The sequence below is a fragment of the Anolis sagrei genome, chromosome 1 (genome assembly GCF_037176765.1).
Source record: "Anolis sagrei isolate rAnoSag1 chromosome 1, rAnoSag1.mat, whole genome shotgun sequence".
Taxonomy (NCBI): Eukaryota; Metazoa; Chordata; class Lepidosauria; order Squamata; family Dactyloidae; genus Anolis; species Anolis sagrei.
In genome coordinates, this window is record NC_090021.1 from 209,622,247 (window position 1) to 209,641,868 (window position 19,622).

A 19,622-nucleotide genomic window follows, 5' to 3' on the forward strand; every position below is an offset into this window, starting at 1 on the left:
GAGGGTAAAGATCTCAGTGAAATTTAGCATATTCAAGAAGTCGCTATCATAGCCCAATTCTCCGATCTTTACTAGGACTTTTGTACACCATTTCACTCAAGGTGAGTTGGGTCAAGGAGTTACTGGGGTTTTGGTAATAAATATATAACCAAAATTTCATGATATTTAGCCAGATAGTGGCCTCTATTGAGTATTGGCCAGATTCTAAGCAAAGAACTGTGTACGGGACACAATTTGGGATGCCAAATAATTTGTGCAGGGATTTTGAGTTGAATGATCTAATGGCACAGTTATTAGGGCTTAGCCTAATGGGAGCTCCATATAGTAGTTGTGTTCTCGCCTTTGCTTGAAAAACATGCAGAACTGGGGGAATATATTGGTTGCCCCTGGAGTGGTAAAACCTCATGATGGCACTGGTGCTTAATTGGGCCCGGGCCAGTGTGCATTTTAAAAGGCCATTATTATTAGATTATTACTGAACATAGTCCTAAGTATTTGATTTTTTTTACTTGCTCAATATAGTGTCCTTTTATCTTCCAGACTTGCTTTTTATTGCTTTCCCCCAAAAAGAATGATCTTGGTTTTATCATAATTCACCAGCAGATCATTTGTCTCACAAAAGTCAACAAATCTATGCAAGAATCTTTTAAAACCCATACATGAGAAGGATAGTAGGGCTGCATCATCAGCAAATAGCAAGAGGGAAATATACTTTGGGCCAGTCTTGGGGCTATGCCTATTCACTTGGGCCAGGGCTAGAGGGAGATCATACAATAAGTTGTTAAATAGAAAGGGGGCTAATATGTACCCTTGTTTGACTCCCTTTTGGATCTGGATTGGGTTTGACAGAAATCCCCTGTGGTGTTTTATCTGGCATAGGTTCTGGTTGTGCAGTTACTTAATTTTTTTTAAAAAAGAAGTCTTGGGTCAATATTAAGGACTGCTAGTTTCCCCCAAATCATACAGATTAAAACAAATTCCCTACAAACAAAGGTGTCAAGATACTGGGGGAACATTTTTTGGGGCTGACAATGCCATCTCTGGACTCTCCTTAAGGTTCCATGATTTTTTTACCACACTTCTTTGATCATGATTGTGACGCTCTCTGGAAGAACTTGCAGTCTCTCATGGAACCCTGAGATTCTGGGGAACTCGCTGTAAGAAACCCTGGAGTAGACTTTGTGAGATCTGTGTAAACACACAGTCATTTTTCAGCAATACAGATTTCATGAGGGTGATTTGAATTATATACATCCCTTTCTCCCACTTTATAAAACAAAGAAACCTCTTTTCAGTACAAGGTCAATTGGATGTAATATATTTCTTAAGTGGGTAAGAAAACAGGCACCTCAAAATGTGATCCTTCAACTTTTTTCAATGTGTGAATTTAAATGAAAGATGCTAAAGAAAAATAAAAAGTGACACCATTTCCCCCTCTTGTCTTCTGAAGGCTGAACGATTTCACACACATGCATAGACAATTCTACACGAAGCAGATTCTGGGCTAATTTTTCATACTGGAAGCTTTAAAGTATAAAACTCATCAAACATCTTGTCCTCTGAGACAATGTCATCTAAGTTCAAAGGATGAACAGCCCTGCAAAAACAATGTCTTCTTTGACTGCATGCTTGAGCTGATGAAATTAAACTAGTTTTTATCTGTTCTATAACTAGAAAAAAAGAGAGAAGGAATAATCAAGCTCCCAAAGCTTCTGAAAAGCATTTTATGAATTCAATAGCATATATTCAACAGAACACATATAAAGATATACAGCAGAAAGTAAAACCTTTTTTTTTCATATTTTTTCCAGGAGATTTATTTTTATGATTTGGGGTTGTTAAGCTGAAAACAAAACTTATTCATGCTAATAAGGGTCCTTACAATTCTGATTCAAAGATGAATGAACTTCAAACAAATTTAAATTGGTCAAGAATGTTACTATATTTCCTTTCAAGTGAGCCTTGTTTCAAAATGCAATTGTACCCAGTTCTTTCTTGTGTATTTTCAAGAGCTTGGTCATAGGATGCTGTGTAGGAGGTTATTAATCTATGAAGACTAAGCCATGATTTATGCTCTGAACAACAAGCTTTCCCTTCTCACAACTTACCACTCACATTTGAAAATGGATAACAGATAAGAATAGGGGAGTCTCATTTCACTATGAATTCCCTGTGTGTTCATGGGCAAATTCATATTGTCTATTCTCACTTTGACAACTGTAAAATAGAAGCAAGCGTGAATGTATAGGAAATGGCAAGCCACCCATTTTAGACACAAGAGCCTCCTTCCTCTAGCAAACCTATTGGTCGTATCTGTATGCTGCTATTAGATTGAGGAAGCACACTTTTTCTATGGCTGCAGTTTTGAAGGCACCTTCCACCTGCAGATAGTGATATCAGAAATTGAAAAACAGAATAATAGGGGTGAAAGATTATCTAAACTTTGGCTTGGTGAAGAATCTGCAATACAGATTGCAATAATATCATTTCCAAGAGATGAGCAGCTAGCTGTAGTTTAAATAATAGCAGTGAAGGACAGAACTGTTGAGAGCAAGTTTGGGATGTAGTAATTATTTTTGGTACTACCGCTTTTTAAAATAGCAGTGGAGGCAATTCTTTCTGTTGTCACATCAGGTCAAGACTGGCTTATGTGGGTAGGCCTATAAAACACCCCAAGTCTGACAAGAGTTCCTCCTCTCACAAAATTTGGGAGAGGCTTTAGATAGCCCACCCTGACATACTGCACACAGCCATCCATTTTTGAATCACTCATTCAATCATCCATGGCTTAAAAATATGCCCCCCCCCCAAAAAAAAAAGAATTCAAAAAAAGTAATCCTTGATTTTGCCCTTTTATCTAAGTGACACAACTTTACTAAGTTGTTTTATATACTGGGATTTGAATACTTATATGGATTTTGTTGTCCAAGGTGCGTGTATGTGTCCTGGATCCAAAGGACCACTGCAGTCAGTTGCCCTGGCTTGTAGAAATGAGAGGAGGAAGAGCAGATACTTGTTGCTGTTGCAATAGACAGACACTGAGAATATTTTATATGTATTTGAGGTCATTTTCCTGCATTCTAAATGCTTGTGGGGAGGATCATGTGGTCTGACCACAGATTTACTGAGACAGGATCATAAAGGGCAATAACTTTCTATCTTCCTTCCTTCCTTCCTTCCTCCCTCCCTCCCTCCCTCCCTCCCTTCCTTTGCACGTCTTCCTCCAAGTGGTGAAAGATGCCTATTTGTCATGAACATTCCTTCAGCTATGAATCTTGCATGTAGTAGTCCTTGTTTAGTGATTAGAAAGATGAATATGGGTTTAATTTGCAAACCTGAATACTCTATTAATTACCTTTTTCTGATACAATTGCAAAAAAAAAAAAACACCTTTGCAATCAGAATTGCTGTCTTTCTACCTTTAGAACAATTCCAGGATTCACAACCTCTGACGATGACTGCCATAAATGTGGGTGAAACGTCAGGAGAGAATGCATCTGGAATATGGCCATACAGCCTGGAAAACTCACAGCAATCCAAATCCCAGATTCACACACAAACTGCCTACCCATTACCAACTCCAACATTTCATTTTTTTTTCTTTTCTGAGAAATGCTGGGGATGGTGGGAGGGAGAGCATAAGCGGCAGCCTCCTGCTGAGCACAGTACCAATCAAAAGCAAATTGGGACTCCTCCTCCTTGAAGTCTCTCCCATCTCCCCTCCTTCCACCCCACTTTTTGAAGTCATTGTATTAGAGAAGGAAGCTCAAACAGTATCCCTACATGAAATGGAACAAGCAAAAAGTCAAACCAAGATCTCCTGTCTCCTCCCCTGTATTTCTGTTCCTCTGCAATCCTATGTGCCCCAATTCCACAGCAGCACAGATTTGTGTGTGTGTGTGTGTGTGTGTGTGAGAGAGAGAGAGAGAGAGAGAGAGAGAGAGAGAATGGAGCAATACTATGCCATAGTGTTGCACCACTGTAGCAACAGAGTACCAAAAAAAAAGGCTTGATCTCTCACCCAAAGCACATGGCCACTGACCACCTAAAATCAGGAGAACAGCACAACTGACCCTTTACACAGGAAATCACAGTGTGAAAAAGCAGGAAAACAAGTCAGTAATGGATTTTGTGTGTTAGTAAAAATAATTGCTTTGAAAATGGTCTCCCATGGGACAACAACAGAAGACTGATATTCATTCACTCGATAAAACCATAAAGTCATTCAGTAAGCCCCAAGCAATGGCACTATTATCCAGATGTAGGTGCAATTTACTTGCCTCTTGCAATAAGGCTCTTAGGCATATATCTCTGAGAAATCCCACTATAGAAAGAAAAGGGGTTAAACAAGCTGGTGCCTGCTGGAAGAGCACTTTGGTTTTCTCAATGTTCAATGAGAGGCTGAACTTCTTGTATGCTTCTGCAAAGGTGTTTAGAGTGGCTTGTAGGTCTTCTTCTAAATGCACACAGACATTATCATCAGCATATCGGAATTCTATAACAAATGTTGTAATCTTTCAGTTTGTTGAGGTTAAATAGCTTGCCATCTGTTCAATAGATTATTTCCATTCCTGTGGGAAGCTTCCCATCAACAAGGTGAAGTATAGCGATGAAGATAGAAAATAAAGTTGGGGCAATAATACATTCCTGTTGAACACCAGATCCCCCCTTAAATTGGTTACTTTGGGAGCTTAGCTTGAGCAAACACCTGATTGTAGGCCAAAACCTTTCTTCTGGTTCTTCTTTATGTCCAACAATAACACAAATTACTTTGGCCTGAACTACTGTGGTCCCAAAAGTTACTATAATTTGTTTCATTACTTTAAAATATTTTAGTGTGTTTCAGGCTAGATTAGACCCTCACTTCAATGTGCTCTTGACTGGCAGGGATTTTTTTTCACAAGAGGAGCAATGGTGTAAGTTAGCCACCCATGTCATAGGCTCTATACAAACAAGAATACTTACTTGCTAAAGTCATCAATAATGTAAACAATACTAATTTGTGATAACCTGCTTAATCCAGGTGGAACATTTGATATCTACATTCTTCTAACAATTTCCCTTTAAACAATTGTCAGAGAATTTATATTGTCAATGAGATACCATGTTTTAATATCTCTTATCTATATGAATCCTAGAAAACTGGCAGCAGAAGGAATGACTTGCTTATGTATTTATGTGCACTTGCAATATGGTGGTAACAATCTTTTCTGTTTAAAGTGAAGGATTTGTAACATCCCCTTTCCCTACATACATAAGGCATGAGTGTCAAAATAGTGGTTATATTATGCCTATTATGCTTTGATGTTGCTTCTCAGAAGATTTATTATGTATGATTTTGTCATGTATCTAACTCACACATTTTATCTTCAATGGATAAAGTAAAATATAAGCAAAATAAGAAATGTCCTTCTGCTCATTTTGTAATTGTATGCATGTATTGTACCCCTCAATCATATTACCCTATAAAAGATTCTAGAGTGCACATTTTGAATACATGATCCATTGCTTAGTTGTTGTGGAGAGGTTTTTTTATATAAAAAATCTGCTTCATATTATTTGATTAATGGCTCAAAAATGAATACAAAGATAAAGGAGACTTTGAAATTCATACCTTGGAGTATTAAATATACTTTGGACTAGATGTAAATGTCAGGGAGGGAAAAAAGATCTAATGAACTCTTTATTGGCAAAATACAGCTCTGCAGCTGCATTGAATTTAAAACATTCTTTTTTTCTTATTCTTTTTTTCATGGAACATTTGATTTCACTTGAAAGATAACCACTGGGAAGTTTACTTCTTATATGGACCTTAATCTAGCATTTATAATGTTTTGCTTTAACGTCTGCACAAGTCATTTTGGCAGGCCAGAAGTTACAGAAACTGAGATATTTTTTCCACCAGAAGTGATGTTGTGTAACTACAGAAATAGTATCCTTTCAGGAAAATTATGGCACTATACGTTTTCATTCTCCCCCAGTGTCTTCCCTGTCACAATAATGGCTTTTGGATTTAAATTCTTTGCTGTTATTGTGACTTCAAAGCTTTAAAAAAAACTGCAATGGAATGAAGCAGTTCATCTGTCATTATTCAAATAAGAAGTAATTATGATGAAATAAAGATAGAATTCCACGGAGAAATGCACCAATCAATTTTCACTTATATTTAATAGGAGACATAAAATGATGCATAGAAGAGGACATGTAAGTAATAAGAAACAAAATCACAGGAACATAAAAAGCAGGAATTGCTGTTTTTTTTTCAATCACATTCTGAAAAGTGGAGTCCTATAAATATGTCCTACGGGTATTGATGAAAGTTAGGTTTGTAGGCACTTTTCACTGCAATTTAAAGTTCACTTTCATTGCTCTACAGGAAGGATGAGCTGAGGGTTGTGCCTGTATTGAATATATACATGTGGAATTAAAGTCACCCTATACATAAATATTTGAGATCTAACTGGATGCGTATTTCAGTCACTCCATAATTTCTGTATAGGAAAATGGATGGTCACTGTAAATCATAACATGAATATTTTGCAAACTTGGTTGCTGATTTTTGTACTCATGGCAGAAATACACCTTCACCGAATTTAAAGTCATACATTACATTATATCTGTGCAGAGGATTTTTTGTTTTGTTTTTTAAAAACCAAAATAAATGAAGTTTTGCAAGCTATAAGAGATGCTGGTTGAAATGTTTTCTTAAAAACTGTCATCAGGTTACACAAATTGAGTTGAAACTAAAGTTCAGCTATGGTCATTTTAGAAGTGATAAGAAAAATAGGTACAACAGACAAGTAAGGGCCCTTCCACACAGCCATATAACCCAGAATATCAAGGCAGGAAATCCCACAATATCTGCTTTGATATCCAATTAGCTTGTTTTATCAGAACTGAGTCATACCTGTGTTTTCCTAGATTCTCTTAAGGTAATTCAATCTATATTTTCTGTTAATATTTTATTTTGCATCTTTAGATGTCTTCAGTGTTTTGTTTTAGCCGAGGAAATATTTTTCCTTCATAAAATTCCATAGTTAAATTAAAAATAGATCTATGTTATACATTTACATAATTATGATGTTTCTTTTGGACATAATTACATACTTTGAATTCATTCCTTGATACAAACAGCAATTTCTTTATTCCAATAATTTTAAACTGATAGCTTCTAAAATTTCAAAAGTTTAAAGACACTTATTTTCAGTGCCGTATCTCTACTGGCAGATCTACACTCACTGAATAATATGTAAAATGCTGACACCTAATGTTAACTTTGAGTATTATCCATGAAATGCATTTTCTAAAAATGAAATAAATAGGGATGAGATTCCTGTGCTACATTTGGAAGAAAATATTACCAAGAAGGCCTCCTTGCTGATCTCAAAGGGTGAAGGAAATGCAGCGCAATGGGATACTCTGCTACATCAACCTCTTACAGCTACATCATCCTCTTACAGCTGGTAACAGTTAAATGCTCTAGATGAGCATGACACTTGAACAAGCACGACGTTTGTTTCGGCTATTAGTGTAGTCAATAGCTCAGCTTTAAGAAACATCCAGTGCATTCTCAACTGCCTCAGATTTATGCCATTCAGAATGGATAGTACTGAGTCACTGGGCTAACCCAGCAGCTCATATTTTCCAGGAGAAGCGTGTTGATATCACTGAGAAAAGATATATCCAGCCTCCTTGTTCAACTTCCTTGAGGCTTCTGAAGCAGATTCCTGATGCCAATTCCAAAATAAGATAAAACAGAAGAACTTTTTTTCCAAATGAGCAGGTAAAAATAGTCAGGGCTGCAATGGTTCCTTAAACTAAAGATGCAAGGATATGAGGTAGAGATTTGGCTTCCATGCTACTACCCAAGGTAGCCTGGAAAACTGACCTGAGAAGATATTTCCCTGGAAGGCTATTTGCACTAATTCTCACAAAGGGATAGGTGATACTCCTATGAATGTTCATCAGTGTGCATGCATCTAAGGAGGCAGCAGAGAGAAACAAAAATATTGAGTCTATTTCCAGAGTAGATTGCAAGACGCATGGGGGATATTTATTAGACTTTCCAGACTGACAGATCCCTTTATCCTCCATAGGAACAGGGAATTAGCTACACTACAATTAGCTTTTATTTGGGACTTTTGATGAGGAAAATCTTATTCCTTATTTGAGAATGTAATAGTCTAGGATGCAGAAGTTGCAAAACCATCCCTGTCCCACCCTGGTGTCTTACTGCCATTGTCCGTTCTGGAAACAAAGGTGGAAACTCTTGAGCTCATTGCTCAACCACCATTAGGGCTGATTCCAGCAGTTGTATGATTTTCACCTTAATATATTTGTTTTTGCACCACCCAACCCTTAGTTGTAAACCAGCCTGGATTAGAAAACCTTTGGAATAACCTTATCTGCTTTTCAAATATTGACAGTATTTTATTCATGAAATGCTACAACTCAATAAAACTGATGGTTTCACAGTTATAATTTGTCAGTACTTTCTTTTGATTTTAAAATCAGTTTTTAATGTCATTATCTCTTGATTTAGCAATAGGTCTTGAGCTAACAAAGAATATGTTGTACCTATGAAAAACTTACCAGAAAAGTATGTTAAAATATTTTTCCCCATGCATCTTACTTACTTAGGTGATCCCTGGTAGTCCGAGGATGATGGTCCTCCAAGTTCGGTGTTCTGGCGGTTGGTCCGTAGGTGACTGTGGAGCCCTATTCTTGATCTGTATCTTCTCCCACAGTGAGGGCATTGGTTTCCAGGTGGAAGATGGTCCCGGTCGGGGTTGGCTGGACGCGCCTTCCTCTTGGCACGTTTCTTTCTTTCGCCCTCCATTTGTGCCTCTTCAAATTCTACAGCACTGCTGGTCACCATCACTTCAATGCTGGTGGTCTTTGCTTCTTCCAGCACACTGACATTTGTCCGCTTGTCTTCCCAAGAGATTTGCAGGATTTTCTGGAGGCAGCACTGATGGAATCATTCCAGGAGTTGCAAGCAACGTCTGTAGACTGTCCATGTCTCGCAGGCGTGTAGCAGGGTTGGGAGGACAATAGCTTTATAAAAGCACCTTGGTATCCCTACGGATGTCCCGGCCCTCAAACACTCTCTGCTTCATTTAGAAAAATGCTGCACTAGCAGAGCTTTTGTGGAGAGGTGGCTGCCAAGGTAGCGGAAATGGTCAACATTTTCTAATGTTACACCATTAAGCTGTATTTCTGGCATTGGAGAGGGATTGGCCAGCGACTGCTGGAAGAGGACTTTGGTTTTTTCGATGAGGCCAAGCTTCTCGTATGCTTCTGCCAAGGAGTTTAGAGTGGTTTGTAGGTCTTCTTCTGAATGTGCACAGATGACATTGTCATCAGCATACTGGAGTTCTATAATAAATGTTGTTGTAACCTTGGTTTTGGTTTTAAGTCTGCTGAGGTTAAATAGCTTGCCATCTGTCCGATAGATGATTTCTACTCCGGTGGGAAGTTTCCCATCAACAAGGTGAAGTATAGTGATGAAGATGGAAAATAAAGTTGGGGCAATAACACATCCCTGTTTGACACCTGATTCCACCTTAAATGGGTCACTTTGGGAGCCATAGTTGTCCAAGACTATTGCCATCATGTCATCATGGAGGAGCCGCAGGATGTTCACAAATTTGTTCGGGCACCCGATTTTTTGGGGGTTGATCCAGAGAGCTCTGTGATTCACTGTGTCGAATGCCTTTGCACTAAGTTAGTTTCTACTGTCCAGATGGATACCACTACCATGTCCCCTTTCCTGGTCTGATCAGTGTAGGGAAAGGGAATGGCTTGTGTCCATGTTGCTGCTGCTGCCCCTACTAGACACAGAACTCCCTGTGATGCCTGGTTATCATGGTTGTGTCTGCTGATGGCATTCCTGCTGATTGCATGGGAACCCCATTTGTACATCAGCAGATGTGACAGATGATGCCAGGTGGTCACAGAGAGCTCTGTGCTTGAAGAGGAATTAAGGCAACAACATGCACAAGCATGGGAGTGAACTGAACTGCCTGGAGACTAGCCCCAGATTCAGAAGATACAAGCTGGACCCATGGCAGCTCTGGAAGAGAAATATTCTGAAAGAAACTACAGCATGCAGATACGGTTTTACCTCAATTTATTTCCCTTTTTTTCCTTTTCCTCCCATGATTTTTAAGCTGGTATCTGGAAGCTTATATACCCAGGTATTGCAACATGTAGATTAGAACTTATGGGTATATGAGTAAAAGCTAGAGAATCTATATTGTACTTCTCTTGAAAATTCATGCAGGAAAAGGAGATTTTATTTGGTGGCAGGTGTTTATGAAAATCACATTCACTTTGTAACCACTGTGATCTGAACACACAATTGTATTGATTATTCATTTGGAATGATGCTCTCTGTGATGGTTGAAAGCTTTAGTCCAGTTCAAAAACACTTGCCATTTACTCCACAGTTTTCTTGAAAGTCCATATTTTTTAGGTTGTAACCGGCCCTTTAAAATGGCTCACTGTGATTGGACAGAACAGGTTGATGGGAAGTGACATGTGCCACCTGGTCTCCTGATCATTCCCACCAGAAATGCCCCCTCCCCCCTCCCCCAGTTTGAATTTTAAGTTTACTGGTATGTGGTTAACATTTGTTTTGAATTTAAGGAGGTCTGTGTATGCAGATACTTGCATATCAGTCTATTAGTACTAGTGCACCCCTGTTTAACAGGATGGCTGAAGCCCTTCCAAGCTGTGAGTTAAAAGGTGGAAATACATATATTCACATGTATTACTTGTGGTGGGGGGAGCAGAGTAACCACAGATGTGTGGCTGAAAATAATGCAGTTGGAAATGTGGACTCCCCCCTCACAGTGAGGTGAACTCACCAGGGGCAAATGTAAGTCAATTATGGTGATCTCACCACAGTGTGTATGTTGTATGTGGCATTGATGGAGTCACTGAGGGTTACTGTGGACTGGCAAAATGTGGTACCAAACATTTTTTTCATCAGTGTAGACAAGCCCTGGCTTTACTTTCTTGTTCCCATCCCACTCTCATAGGAAATGGTGAAATACAAGTGCTCCCATTATTTAAGCTATCACCATCAACAATGCTGCATAAATGGCCAGAGGACCAATTTGGCGATAAGTGCATGAAAAATGGAGAAGTCCTTTAAAAATATATATGTAAAGATGCCTTGAACAGAAGAAGTCATTTACAAATTCTAAATCCCTGCTTTTGTAACAATGAATGTCAAACTCTGAATTTACCTGAATATACATGACATTTTCATTTAATATAAATGGTGATTAAAATGTAAAATAGATGGGTTTTGTATGGTGTGTTATTCCACACGAGAACAGAAAGATATTTTGAGGTTTGCAGCTGTCTTTCTGTTTCACTTGCAATATGAAGTAAAACAGAATTATGTAGATGAAGGAAGTATGCAAAATGCTAAAAATCATCCCTATTAAAATAAGTAAGGCATATTAATTTCTGGAGTACCAATGAATGGAAATATGAGTTTTAATAAAAGGGATATTGTAAATAACTATCCAAGCAAAATCAATCTTATGGGGTAAATTGGTGGAATATATATAGCCTAGTCTAATAGAAACAAACAAAATGCTCAAAAGCATTGATGCATCTTAGTCAGAAATAGATTAAAAGATACAGCTGCACCATCAATAAGATCAGGAAAATGCTGTAGTGTTTGCTCTTTCCTTTACAGATGTAATTGCATTGCAGATCCCAGGATTTCAATAAATGTGTGCACGTCACAGAAAGAATTGTAGAGAGGAACTGGAGCAACACGGAGAGCGTTGGGTTCCCGCATGTCACACTGCAAAACAGCAAATAAACATTCAATAAATTGATACAGCTTCACATTCACATTCATTTCTCAAAGTGAAGCACAACGATGCTCACATAAATACAATATTCCTGTTATAATGGAGCCAAATGCCATCCTTCCCCTAATTTCTGGCCTGTGCAAACTGGATGAAGAAAAACAAGAAACAGAAGAATAACTACTATTCTAGCTTTTTCATATAAGATACTGAGAGTGAAATACTATTCCTTTTTCCTCAGTAATGAATCCCACTGTGTTCACTCCAAATTAACTACAACTAGGACTGAGCTGTTAACCTGATGTGCAAAGGACTGCAGAAATAGGGAAAATTGAAAAGTGTTGAACAGAGAATACAAATCTGATGTTTTCAATGCAAATTTGAGGCTCTATCACATTTCAGTGTGAAAAAACTTGGGGAGGGGAGAAAAAAAAGTGAAGAATGGAGGTTGCTATGGGATGATTTTGCTAACGCTGAAAATAGCATATCCGAAGTGAGACACATATATGTACATGCTGACATTCCAACTTTTCTCTAGTAAACAATTAATATATTTGTATGAGTCACGATGTAATTCTTGCAGCTCATAGAAACAGCTGTAAAGGTCTGTATGTCAGCAGTAAAGAAAGGCAAAAATCTGTCCTTCCACTGAAAATCAGAAAGTGAATGAAGGAAACAGAACTTCATTCTGTTCTGAAAATGACCATGAAAATGAACAAAATGACCATGAAAATGAACAAAATCTGGCTACCAGTATTAAAAAACTCTAAAATTATAACAGCTAAACAACAGAGAGGAAAAAACCAGGCACAGATTAACACCTCCCAGCAACAGATTTTCCCAGGCTCAGGCAGGCCTTCAAATGCTAATGAAGGTGATCAGCTAAACATTCACACCTAACTGCAGCAGGGAAGAGCTCCTTGCCCCACCCCAGCCATTCCACAGATATATAAACCCATTTTTCCTACTTCCAACAGACCTCACAACCTCTGAGGATGCTTGCCATAGATGCAGGCGAAACGTCAAGAGAAATGCCTCTAGAACATGGCTCTATAGCCCGAAAAAATCCACAAGAACCTAGTGATTCCAGCCATGAAAGCCTTCAACAATACATTGAACATCTCTACGGGGAGAAACTGTTCCAAGACACAAGGAAATTGGAGAAACTAAGGACCAGGAAAGCACATCTACTGTGCTCCCTGACTTTCCTTCTATGCTGCAGAGACACAGATACCATCCCACAATTTCTCACAGCCAAAAGGACTTTCAAAACACCACAGGCTCATCAGATCTATGACCGCCTAGAACGCAACCTCTTACGAGAGAGAATTCACACCATCCGCAAAGAACTCGCAAACACAGACAAGGAATTGCTGCACCTCCATATCAACATCAGCCAGAAGATGAATTCCCAGGACTGGGACAAAATAGACAACCTCACTTACAGGAAAATGGAGAAAAACATGGCTGTCCACACCAACAGACAAAAACAAAAATTCCACAAACTCCAAAAGCAACAGCCGAAACCAGAACTGGATACATCACGGACCATCATCAACCTGACAGACAGACAACTCTCTGAAGACCAAGTATCCATACTAGCGAAAGGAGGAAACTTTGCTGTAACCGCCACCAGGATCCCAGTAGAAAACATCATTTCCAATGTTGAATCAGAAATTTATCGCCTCCCCGAGGAGGAAGCAGAAGAAGTACGAGCAGAAACAGCAAGGATCCTGAAAAAGGCAAAACTTCCCTCCAGTAACATCACTAGGAAGGAAAGACAAGCCATCAGAGAACTGAATTCAGATCCTGATATCCTCGTTATGCCAGCAGACAAGGGGAATGCCACAGTTATCATGCATACAGAACAATACAAGGAGAAGATCAGAAAACTCCTGGACCCTACTATATACAAAAAACTCAAGCAAGACCCAACTGCCAAAATAACCAAGAAAACCAACACCCTGATTAAGAACTCCTCCATAAACTTTGACATACGACAACAGCTATGTAAATCGGAAGCCCATCCACCCAGGCTTTATGAACTCCCAAAAATCCATAAGGACTCCACCCCACTCAGACCCATCGTGAGTGCCATTGGATCCCCCACATATGACCTCGCAAAATTTCTTGCTGCACAGTTACAAAGCCATATTGGTCTCACTACACACTACATCAAGGACTCAGCCCACTTCATAGAAAAAATCAGCAATCTCAAGCTAAATACAAACGACAAACTGATCAGATTCGATGTGGTATCTCTATCTACCATGGTCCCAGTAGCAGACACCATGGCACTCATCAACCAGAGGTTCCCAGAAGACATCACGGCTCTGTTTCACCATTGCCTTACCACCAGTTACTTTCAGTGGGACAATGAATTCTACGAACAGAAAGATGGAGTAGCTATGGGGAGCCCTCTCAGCCCAGTCATAGCTAACTTCTACATGGAACACTTTGAAGAACAAGCCCTGGAGACAGCAACCAAAAAGCCCACGATATGGTTCAGATATGTGGATGACACCTTCACCATTTGGAGCCATGGAGAAGAAGAACTCAACAGGTTCCTGGACCATCTTAACAGCATCCACCCAAACATCCAGTTCACCATGGAAAAAGAAAATGAAGGAAGACTGCCTTTTCTAGATGTCCTAGTCATCCGCAAACCAGATCAACAATTGGGTCACACCGTCTACAGAACACCCACACACACAGATAGATATCTACATAAAAACTCCAACCATCACCCAAGTCAAAAAAGAAGCACCATTAAAGCCTTGGCAGACCGTGCAAAAAGAATCTGCGAACCCCACCTCCTCCAAGATGAACTGAACCACCTCAACTGGGCTCTCCAGGCCAATGGATACTCCACCTCAGACATCAGAAGAGCTGCAAGACCAAGAACAAGCCACGAGAGTAAAGATGAAGATCCACCCAGAGGAAAAGTGTTCCTGCCATACATCAAGGGAACCACTGATCGCATAGGGAAGCTGATGAGGAAACACAACATACAAACAATCTACAAACCCACCAAGAAAATCCAACAAATGCTACGTTCAGCAAAGGACAAGAGGGATCCTGTCACCTCTGCAGGAGTCTACCGTATACCATGCAGCTGTGGACAAGTCTACATAGGGACCACCAAACGCAGCGCCCAGACACGCATCAAGGAACATGAAAGGCACTGCAGACTACTTCAACCAGAGAAGTCAGCCATAGCAGAGCACCTGATGAACCAGCCTGGACACAGCGTATTATTTGAGAACACAGAAATGCTGGACCACACCAACAACCACCATGTCAGACTACACAGAGAAGCCATTGAAATCCACAAGCATGTGGACAATTTCAACAGAAAGGAAAAGACCATGAAAATGAACAAAATCTGGCTACCAGTATTAAAAAAACTCTAAAATTATAACAGCTAAACAACAGAGAGGAAAAAACCAGGCACAGATTAACACCTCCCAGCAACAGATTTTCCCAGGCTCAGGCAGGCCTTCAAATGCTAATGAAGGTGATCAGCTAAACATTCACACCTAACTGCAGCAGGGAAGAGCTCCTTGCCCCACCCCAGCCATTCCACAGATATATAAACCCATTTTTCCTACTTCCAACAGACCTCACAACCTCTGAGGATGCTTGCCATAGATGCAGGCGAAATGTCAGGAGAAATGCCTCTAGAACATGGCTCTATAGCCTGAAAAAATCCACAAGAACCTAGAACTTCATTCCTTTGAATACTGCTTGTCTTGAAATTCATGGGGCACATTTCTCGTTACACAAACAATTTTCTATGAAAAAATCATAGAATCATAGAGTTGGAAGAGACCTCATGGGCCTCAGTCCAACCCCCTGCCAAGAAGCAAGAAAATTGCATTCAAAGCATCCCCAACAGATGGCCATCCTTCCTCTGTTTAAAAGCCTCCAAAGAAGGAGCCTCCACCACACTCTGGGGCAGAGGGTTCCACTGCTGAACAGCTCTCACAATCAGGAAGTTCTTCCTGATATTCAGATGGGATCTCCTTTCTTGAAGTTTGAAGCCATCGTTCCACATCCTAGTCTCCAGGGCAGCAGAAAACAAGCTTGCGCCCTCCTCCCTATGACTTCCTCTCACATATTTATACATGGCTATCATTGTTTCCTGTCAGTCTTCTCTTCTTCAGGCTAAACATGCCCAGCTCTTTAAGCCACTCCTCTTAGGGCTTGTTCCCAGACCCTTGATCATTTTAGTCACCTTCCTCTGGACACATTCCAGCTTGTCAACATCTCCCTTTAATTGTGGTGCCCAGAATTGGACACAGTATTCCAGGTGTGGTCTGACCAAGGCAGAATAGAGCATGGGTAGCATGACTTGTGTTTAGTGTGTGCATGTGTGTCTGTGTGTGCATATGTTAGATTTATATCCCACTTTCTCTTAATGTGTTAAAAGCAAAGAAGAAATTACCACTGCAAAACCACTTGTGCTTCTTTATTTTTTACCCTTTCTACTCAAGTATTTGGGATATAGCTTGTACCAATTTCCTCTTTGTTTCTGAATTGGCCTTTTTGCTTATGGCCCTTTGATTTCACAATGGTGGTGGCTGCACAAGGAAAAGGGTTGCAGGTATCAATGCAGGAATTAACAGATGAGACACTTCATTTCTCTGAAAACGTAGTCCTACTTCACCTGTAAATCAAAGCCGATTGCCATGTCGGCCATGTTTCACTATACAATGAGGCATGATTAACTTCAGTTTTCTTGAATTGGTTCTGAAATTGAAAGGAATGTAATGAAAGGGCAGTTATAGCTTTGATCTTTCTGCCACTGACTTTGTACCTATGAGGGGGAAGTGAACAGTGTGGTGGTGGTCCCAGAAGGCTCAGCCTTCACATATTTTGGTGTTCTGGGACTCTGATAATTTGTGTAAGGGGAAAAAACAGAGAAGTGGGTGGAAAAAAAAGTTATAAAGTAGGTCAGGTCAGAGCAGTTTCCTTTAGCTTTTTGCTTTAATCCTTCTACCAAGTAAGACTTTATAGACTTTGCATTGCATCCATGAAAGAAGTATATTCATATTACCAATTAGAAATTATTTTTATGGACTATAAGACCATAGACAGAATTATGATCAAGCTCCCATTGTTTGAAGGGCTCCCAACAGCAGTTATGATGCATTTTTTTTGACAATCAAATAAACGTCTTGTTTCTATGTCCACTGCAATTTGTATTCTCTTGCAGGAATCTTCCAATGTTTAGATTGGTCCATGACCAGACTGTGATACCTATCCTTCCCTTCTTCTTTCTTTGATTTTTTTTTAAAAAAACTACTTTGTAAAAGATTCCTAGCACTTTTGATTCCATTTCCAGATTTTAGCATAGTATTCCTCATCTTTGTGCTGTGTATTTATCCAACCGCTCTGGCCCTAGTCTCCACCATCTTCTATGACTTGAATCTCCTGCCTGTTCTAGGCTTATATTGATTAATCAGTTGCCTATTCTGTGGCCTTAATTTAACTCTCTGGCCTCTAGATTCCCAACTAACTGTTTGCCTTTCTCCCCTGCCAATTGGTGGCTTCCAGATTCTTAGTCTGTTCTTATATGCAATTTTTTAGTTCTAGAGAAACTTTCAAGCCCCCCCCCCCCCAACTCACAGAAGTTTGATTAAAATTCGAGTTACGTGAAATTAACACACAAATGTTAACACTGTAAGGGTAATGTAATGCATATAATGTGCACTATAAAGTACTGAATGAGACCAGATTTGCACTTCTGCAGAAGGGAAAAAGAGTCAGTAGAAATGACTGTCACTAATTCCACCTTCTCTCTACATTTCCTACTGCTATTTCCTATGAGCTTCATAGGAAACCTACAAGCAAGAGACAGATCAAAGAAGTTTGTCGGAGAGAAGAAACAAGAATATGTTGTTTTTTAATTTTTTAAAAAAATAGTGACCTCCATGGGTGGCTGTTTTAAATTCGATTTATACCCTAACTTTCTCTCATCTTAGCACCCCATGTCACCAAGGTGCTTCAATTTATGGTGGACATAGGAATACAAGATCTCACTTATAAATGTTGCCCTGAACAACAGCCACTCTGCTCTAGTCTTGCAAATTTAGGATCATGGTTTCTTTTATTGAATCTGTAATGTGGCCTCCCTGTTTTCTTTCTATCTCATATTTGACAAAGCCTTTATTTTTATTTATTTTTTAAATCATATTATCTATCTAAAGTACATCAGCCTCAGTGTAATAATTTGGCTTCTAGAAAAGGTTGAAGTTCATAGAACTCTCTTCCACATTTCATATAAACCTGAAGTTAGCACAATGCCATGTCAAATTTGTGGAATCCAGTGGGGAGGAAAATAGGGCTGAATGATTGTGGTTCACCATGCCACCACCAGGTTGTGGGTCACCACTAGGTATCAGTTTTGGGCTGTCATCTTAAAAGCTGGGTTGGGTATAACTGAGTCATTACTTCTAGACCAGTGATTCTCATCCTGTCTGTCCCCAGATGTTTTGGCCTACAACTCCCAGAAATCCTAGCCAGTTCACCAGCAGTTGGGATTTCTGGAAGGCCAAAACATCTGGGCACTCACAGGTTGAGAACCACTCTCCTAGACCATCATTGCCTCGAGAATGCAAGCGTTAAGCTGTTTGGGCATTGGAGGTCTTCGGCATACAAGAATAATATTAGTCCTTTGAATGGTTGATGATACTTCCTTACAGATATAGATTTAGCTTCAACATGTTCCATGTCTTGATCTGTGAGCTTAGCATGGTGTGCTGGGCAGCATGACAGCATGACCTGCTACTGATTGAGCTACAGTTGTGAGTTTGGAAATGAGGCCGAGAGGAGACTGGTTTACTTCCCATGTTATTCAGGGAGTACAAGAAGCTAGGCCTGGGCGGTTTCGTTCGTTAATTTTGTAATTCGTTAAATATTCGTTATATTTAACAATTACAAAATGAATACAAAACATATTTTCAAACCCGGAAGGGTTTTTCAATAACGAAACGGCATCCTCCATAATTTTTACGAGCTTCCGCCCGTTTCGAAAATGGGATGGAGGATGCTGGGTGCCCTGGGAGCCAATCCAGCGCTCCCAAGCACCCAAGCAGTGCACCGTGGCTGATTGTGATTGGCCGAGAAGCCCTTTAAAAGCGGCTCCGCGTGGCTGCATTGCTCATTGTTGCGGAGGCGAGGGAGAAGAGAGGTCCGGGAGGGCGGCTTGCATTGGCTTGCATTGGCTTGGCTTGGCTTGGCTTGGTTGGCTAAGCTGGATTCATTCCTTGCATTGATTCCTTAATTCCTTAATTCTGTTGTTGGGAGAGCGAGGGCGGTTTTTGTTAATTTGTTAATTTTGTTAATTTTCCATTTTTAAATATTTTTGAAAAATACCTTTCTTTTATTCTTAAAAAAAATCAAAAAATATTCTAAAAAAAGAAAAGACCCTTCTGTGGCTGTGTGTTATCGTTTGTCCCTGTCTTGTGGCTGTTTGCTTCATAGCAGGGAGAGCATTTTGTTAATTTTCCATTTTTAAATATTTTTGAAAAATACCTTTCTTTTATTCTTAAAAAAAATCAAAAAATATTCTAAAAAAAGAAAAGACCCTTGTGTGCCTGTGTGTGCGTTTGTCATTTGTGTAGTTCCAACCAGTGCGCTCCTTTTGCCAACAGAAAGTGCTATAATACAGTGCTCGCTCATTTGTGTAGTTCCAACCAGTGCGCTCCTTTTGCCAACACAAAGTGCTACATAATACAGTGCTTGCTCATCATTTGTGTAGTTCCAACCAGTACGCTCCTTTTG

At 39.7% G+C, this 19,622-nt stretch overlaps 1 protein-coding gene across 2 annotated transcripts in view; it reads right to left on the minus strand.

Annotated features, from left to right (window-relative positions):
- Positions 1–11,493: 11,493 nt before the first annotated feature.
- KYNU (kynureninase) overlaps positions 11,494–19,622 on the minus strand; it is a 114,451-nt gene continuing 106,322 nt past the window's right edge. For both annotated transcript variants that reach the window (XM_060776206.2, XM_060776202.2), the window contains exon 14: positions 11,494–11,827. In XM_060776206.2, the coding sequence (XP_060632189.2) occupies positions 11,711–11,827 (117 nt within the window). In that variant the 3' untranslated portion in view covers positions 11,494–11,710. The remainder of the gene's footprint in view (positions 11,828–19,622) is intronic.